Genomic DNA, 6255 nt, shown 5'->3' with positions numbered 1-6255 from the left:
GGTTACGGTGCGATAGTTTACGCGGGTAAACAGTCCACGGTCGGTTTGTTTTCAATTCAAGCTAGCGACGGATGATGGGGTGGGCCTAAATTGACGAACCACAACGTACCGCTGAGTGCTCGGAATTCAGGAAAGAGGAGTTTCACTCTCAGTGCGAAGTTTTCTTTTCACACTCGATAATTGTTACGCAATTCGTGGGTTCTGCAGCTTTCAAACGACGGTACATTACGCTGAAAAGATGAGGCGCCGCATGACCCTCTGTCATGAAAAGAACTTCAAGTCCATTTGCAAAAAAATTTTGGGTAATATGGCGCAAAAACACATACATATGAACTTCGAGTATGAGAGCACGTGGGTGAGGCGGCGGCATGTCATTCGCGGTTTGTGCAATTGACCGATGTATGCTTTCACTCGCAACACCGTTTGCCCAACGAACCTGAACCGCTTCGAACCGAAGCCCAACACCGCGGAACTATTTTATGCGGAGCTGGTTAAACGAATGAGATTGTGCTCGTCACACGCAGTCGCGGTCATTCAAATTTAAACGCGAAGTAGACGTAGAAAACGAAAACATGGACTGAGGATGCCGATCTTACGCGAGGTCAGATCATTTTTTTCTATTACGTTATGAGAGAACTCAAGACCCGCGATCGACGAAAGGTTAAAATCTCAAAGTCAGCTCAGATGGGCAGGTAAATAGAGCACTCGGTATATCTACTTGAAACATAGGCCGTCGAATAAAATTTATGGAATCGCGAAGAACACTCGCCATCGGATATAAACTAATTTTACTAACTTTGAATAATGCGATTAAGACTGTCGTTATCTTTATCATCATTATTTTCCCTTATATAAAAGACAATTTACTCTTACCTACATACTTATGCTCCAAATGGTAGAATTATATGAGCGCCATTATTTTTAATGTTGACGAAGCGAAGATGATCAACACAAACTATGACTTTTTTATTTTGAGGAAACCTGCAGTGTTTGAAAAGTACTTTGCATTCGCCTCGTTGACTCTCTTCTCTGCTGCTTGAGGATTCACGATTTCCAGACCCTGATAAAGAATTGAGTGTTTATACTTATTGTCCAATTATACAGAAGCGCATAGAAACTAACGAAAAAGAAAAAATAAAAAATAAAAAAGAATCAATAATCAATATAATTGTACTGTTCGTAACTATACTAGACTTTATGAATTGAGTTGTGAGTATAAAAACATGACGGAGACTTGATGTATTTTAACGTTGATAACTTTGAGATTTTTCGTCATCCCAGAGATAAAAAACGTGAGAATTTACCTGTAGCGGGGTGAAGGCAACGCTCGACGCGGTACCGGAAACCTGCTTTTTGACTGTCGTACTGCCGCCCCATTGCTGCTGCTTCTGCAAGTTTTTTTGGAGAGTTTTCGATATCCGCACCTTCGTCTTTTCATCAATTTGAGGTAGTCTGATACGGCCTGTTCCCGTTTTGCCAATAGTCCCTCTGGAGTAACCCAAGTCCTCTTGATAAGCGTCATTCTCAATCTGCGGAGGGAGAAAAATAACGAAATGCAATTTTTCTCAAGATTTCTGAAATCTGCGACGGCCTGATATCTTGAACTGTAGAAAAGACTTACGTCGGCGAAGTTCATCCGGTTCGCGTGCTTTCGAAATTCTGTGATCGCATATCGTTCCTTCATTTTCCGTACACGTTTACCGCCTCGCTTCTTTCGACCAGGGTCGATCGGTTTTGGAAGAGGTTTTATGAATTTTACTGGCGGGGGTTCTTGCAGCTTATCCAATTTTTTTTCTATTTCGTCCCTCAGTGCCTGGCCAATGTGACCATCCGTACTCTCGTGACAAGCATCGACTCGCGCAGCCAGCATACTCTTTGTGGCGACAAGCCTCGCTGCCTTTCGCCGCAAGTCCTGTGAGCACAAAAGCAAGTCCAAGTTGAGCAAAAATCAAGATAGATCAGATTGCAAGGTGGAAGAAATCATTGAAACACTTACAGGCGGTGTGTCCTGCACTATGTCAGAATAATAAATAAATCCGGCATGGGGGAGGGCAGCCACCTGGGAAAATCCAGAAAGCATTTTTTTTTGGGAGCCCAAAACCAGAAGATTGCAAGCTGGCATTTTAGATAGCTTTGTCAAACCGCCAGCAATCCCTGTAACAATTGAAATGGACAAAAACGAATTCAAATTTTCAAGATAATAAATTGATACAGTGACTTTGTTTTCCACAGTTACCTCACTTACCCATGATTTTTGCCGCCGTCGAAGCTCCAACGATTATAGAAAGGTTCGGTGCTATGAAGGCCATTCTGCTTTCAACATATTCGAATATTTTCAGCTTGCAATTATTCAGTTCTACGGCCATATTGCAGGCTTCACAAATTGCCTCTTTTTCCTCTTCAGTCATAAGTTGGCTAATGAATATAACGTAGATTATTGAATGAAAAAAAATTATAGTCAGCAATTGTTTAACCAGGATGCTAAACTTGATTGGAAAATTCACCCTTGAGTAGTAGATGCAGTCACCGACACCACCATGATAGTAGCTTGCGTTAAGAACTGCTGCAGCTTCTCATTGTTCTTAGCTCGATCCAAATCATTCCCTAATTCACAAACTGTCATGACATACTCCAATGGACCAACTACCAGCGACTCCAGCTCAGGAAATCTTTTGGAGTACTTATCCCTTGTAAATCTATGAATGATTGCTGAAAAATTAGGGACCTATACATATTGGCAAAATTTGGTATCCGTTAAAACTTGTCACATTGCCCTAACCAGAACCTACTTTTTGACTGGCAATTACAAAATGAACCACCCATTGAGCGTGTTAAAGCTGTTGCAATCTGCGGGAAACTTACCAATTTCATCGTCGATATCGACGGCAATATTGTTTGCCTCGACGATGAGCTGATACTCAGGGTCGGATTCAACCGGACCTACGATGTCGGCTGACTTTCTTGGTATTTTGCCATAGCTGTCTATGAGAGAAACGACTTTCTGGAGCTGCGGAGAGTCGCGCAATTTTGCGAGTTCTCGAACGGAAGCAACTTTGACCTCTGTAATAAAGTATCGAATTTAATGTGAAGTCTGAATTATCCGGTAACTGATATGTATATACAACAAAGACCGTGGATAGTAAACCTGACCTTCTTCAATCGTCTTAGCAACGGCTGCAGGTGGAATAAATTCCGGCTCAGCCTCTTCCATAAACTTGTCCGCGTCATCGTTTTCCTCCAAATCGGCCAGCAGCTCGTCAGCCAAAGACATCTTGGATTAATTGGGAAGTTTATTTCAAGAGGTATGTACTTGGAGGATTCTGCAACTTCAACCTCAATTCCTAAACTTCTTCCATCCTAATCTGAGCAACCTTTTTGTTTACGTCTCACCAAGTCTCGCGCGACGTTGCTGTGCTCAACCCGCGAAGTAATACTATTCGTGGCTCAACCGTTTATCATAAACAGAGGTTAATGGTGCCAATAGCCAATGCCCACTGTGTGTATTTAAAAATGGCCGATTTCACGTTGTTCCTGTATTTAGCTACAGATGGCTGCAGAGACAAGCGAATAACTTGAATGAACCAAAGAACGAACATTCTGTCACTTTGAAGTTTGGCGGCAGGTAACAATCAGGAAGTATTTAGATCTAGAACCCAGTTAGGCACGCCCTAAAGTAATTTCGAACCACAGTCCCTGTCCAGGAATTTCCGCAAATGAATCAGACATGTCCGGTTCAAAGGTGAATAAGCATTGAATACAGAAAACAGTCATAATAGATCCAAACTTATCACGTGCCACAGTCATCTCACAAATTTTCAAATTCGTTAGAATTTACAGAAGAATAAAGGTAGTCGGATGTCATGGTCCTTTGACTGTGACGTGAGTGAGCGAGATGTGGTGACACCTGCGAAGCGACCGAAAATAGAAACAGAAGTACCGTCCCTAGACCGAGTGTCACGAACGATTGATATTTATGACAAAAAAACACATATAAACAGCTTACCGGCTCTTCTCAAAGCTTGCGAACCTCAAGAAGCCTCAGAGTTATCTATTAGCCGACAAAAACAAAGAGAAATATACGATTGGTTGGAATATAAAACTATCAAGAGCAAGCCATGCGCTTTGATTCTCTCTGGTCCTTCGGGTTGTGGAAAAACCGTTAGCTTTAAACTACTTGCCAAAGAGAAGGAGTTTGAATGTGTCGAATGGATCACACCGGCTGATCAAGGCGCGGATGAAAATAGTAGGTTGATCAATACTGTCGATAGCATAAAAGACATTTATTTTCAATGATTAAAAATAGGAGAAACACTTGATGTTGATGATAAATACTCCTTAAATAATTTACTACCTCTTCTCATAGATAGATTCACGAGGCAAGGAGACAAATTTCAAGATTTTATGGTCAGAACTACAAGATACGGTTCTCTCTTTGAAGATTGTTGCAGACGCCTACTACTCGTTAAGGATTTTCCAAATGTTTACTTCAACGATAAAGATGCCTTTCACACACTCCTCGAGTGAGTCTGTGTTCCAGATTTTGCATTATGTATGTTGAATTCAAGTATGACGGTTATAATTATTTATCAGGCAATACTTTGGGACGGGCAAAGAACCAGTTGTATTTATTTGCACTGATTCAGGGGGCATGGGAGCGCTGCAAACCTTATTTCCACCAAATGTCAGGGAAAAATTTGGTATTTGTCATATCAGGTGAGGCTCTCGTGATGAAATTGACATTTCATGTGGTTTTGTAGCACTAGAAAAATATTCTATAATGATATATCACTCTTCACTGTAATCAACTCGTTGAATTTGACTGTATTGCTTTGCAGCATAAATCCAGTCACACAAGCGGTCACGAAGAATATTTTGAAGAGAGTTTCACTAGTCTTTAACACCAGAGCCTCTCACATGGTACACGTGTCTCAACATATCGTAGAAGAAATATTATCCAACAATATCGGAGATATTAGGAGCACTGTTATTAACCTCATATTCGCTTCTCTGAAAGGTTTTTACGTACAGCCTTTTCATAGCACTTTACACAGCTTTATATACAGCTGCTGGATTTAGCTCCAATGTTATTCAATGTACGTATGCTTTTAGTACCTAATAGACAAATCGATTGCGAAGGAAGAGGTCGTGGAGAATCTTTAAGCCTACTTCATGCCATCGGTCGAGTAACTAATCCCAAACGTAAGTTATAGTTCATTTTCAGAAGTAAATCGAAAAACATCTTGTAGAATTATATGCTATGTGAATTATGAGCTACATCACAAGTTTAAATTAATCTTCCGTTCAAAGTAACGTGAAGTTCCGAAAATACCGATTTTTTGATTATCCAGTACTTGGTAGTCATTTAAATTTTCAGGTCTAGTCGAAGGAAATTCATGGAAGTTTGTACATGACCCAGATGAAATTGCGTACTTCTTTCAAACTCAACCATCTACGTTCGCGCGGTTTTTACATGAAAATCATTTGAATACCACAAGAGGAATCGAAGAAGCTACTGCAGCCACTGATATACTTAGCATTTCAGATTGTCTTATATCTGATTGGAGGGTATGTGGATTACATTCCAAAGTGATATGTAAATAATATGTGATGTAAGTTGTATGACAATGAAAAAATTTCAGGACTCGCATTTGGGCAGACTTGGACTCTCGTTTTGTATCCGTGGAATAATGATTACCAACAATGATCCTGTGCCGGGTTGGAATCCAGTAAGAAAACCACGTAATGACGAAAAAATGTGTGTATAGCTGGGCATGGTTATAGTTTCGAATTCGATATGTGGAAATGAATGTTTTCATTGTTATTTCCAGCTGCAGGGATCTCGCATCCACTGAAACCCTCTGGTACAAATCGCTGATCAGCCCTAAATTAGCCTCGACAATAACATTCAAGGGGCTTGGAAATTAAAGGATATACATTTTAAAATACCAAGATTTTTCACGACCCGAAAACAAATTGCCGATACCACGTGTTTCGTCAATGATCATTTTCCAATTATATTTTGTTCAGATATTATTATTTTTTTATTTAAACGGCTATTTCTAGATACGTTTCATACAGAGACTGTGAACAAGCTCGACTAAGAGCCCGTTGAATTATTGTAACAGCTGCACAAAGACGACTGGTTAATAAATGATCTTATCGAAAATTTGCTTCACACTTGACCCTGGTTACAGCTTGACGACATTTGACCCTTGTTTCACCACGGTTTGATGTGGGTGTGATTCTTATCTGGTG

At 40.4% G+C, this 6255-nt stretch overlaps 2 protein-coding genes across 3 annotated transcripts; one reads left to right on the top strand and one right to left on the bottom strand.

Annotated features, from left to right (window-relative positions):
- Positions 1 to 822: 822 nt before the first annotated feature.
- Prp31 (pre-mRNA processing factor 31) lies at positions 823 to 3606 on the bottom strand. The gene is made up of 8 exons (XM_046621618.2): positions 3151 to 3606; positions 2863 to 3060; positions 2505 to 2709; positions 2246 to 2415; positions 1997 to 2154; positions 1622 to 1912; positions 1305 to 1529; positions 823 to 1060 (listed from the first exon to the last, which is right to left on the bottom strand). Exons 1-8 carry the CDS (start codon positions 3269 to 3271, stop codon positions 956 to 958), a joined length of 1473 nt encoding a protein of 490 aa, XP_046477574.1. The 5' UTR covers positions 3272 to 3606; the 3' UTR covers positions 823 to 955.
- Positions 3481 to 6166, top strand: Rad17 (Rad17 checkpoint clamp loader component). Of its 2 annotated transcripts, none has more exons than XM_046621619.2 (9): positions 3481 to 3739; positions 3829 to 4243; positions 4364 to 4520; positions 4591 to 4713; positions 4836 to 5014; positions 5110 to 5199; positions 5375 to 5565; positions 5640 to 5755; positions 5829 to 6166. In XM_046621619.2, the coding sequence occupies exons 1-9, from the start codon at positions 3725 to 3727 to the stop codon at positions 5923 to 5925; spliced, it is 1383 nt and encodes a 460-aa protein (XP_046477575.1). In that variant the 5' UTR covers positions 3481 to 3724; the 3' UTR covers positions 5926 to 6166. The 2 variants fall into 2 exon arrangements, with proteins under 2 accessions (XP_046477575.1, XP_046477576.1); XM_046621620.2 differs by having other exon boundaries at positions 3500 to 3622.
- Positions 6167 to 6255: the final 89 nt, after the last annotated feature.

Source organism: Neodiprion pinetum, chromosome 4 (genome assembly GCF_021155775.2).
Source record: "Neodiprion pinetum isolate iyNeoPine1 chromosome 4, iyNeoPine1.2, whole genome shotgun sequence".
Classification (NCBI taxonomy): domain Eukaryota; kingdom Metazoa; phylum Arthropoda; class Insecta; order Hymenoptera; family Diprionidae; genus Neodiprion; species Neodiprion pinetum.
The sequence above is the reverse complement of the archived record's forward strand: the minus strand, read 5'-3'. Positions and strand labels throughout refer to the sequence as shown.

Coding starts and splice junctions, on each gene's coding strand:
- Prp31 (XM_046621618.2), bottom strand. CDS start 3,271: ATGTCTTTGGCTGACGAGCTGCTGGCCGATTTGGAGGAAAACGATGAC. Junction 2,710..2,862: donor CGATATCGACGATGAAATTG/GTAAGTTTCCCG, acceptor CTAATTTTTCAG/CAATCATTCATAGATTTACA. Junction 1,530..1,621: donor ACCGGATGAACTTCGCCGAC/GTAAGTCTTTTC, acceptor CTCCCTCCGCAG/ATTGAGAATGACGCTTATCA.
- Rad17 (XM_046621619.2), top strand. Junction 4,714..4,835: donor TTTGGTATTTGTCATATCAG/GTGAGGCTCTCG, acceptor ATTGCTTTGCAG/CATAAATCCAGTCACACAAG. Junction 5,200..5,374: donor TCGAGTAACTAATCCCAAAC/GTAAGTTATAGT, acceptor TTAAATTTTCAG/GTCTAGTCGAAGGAAATTCA.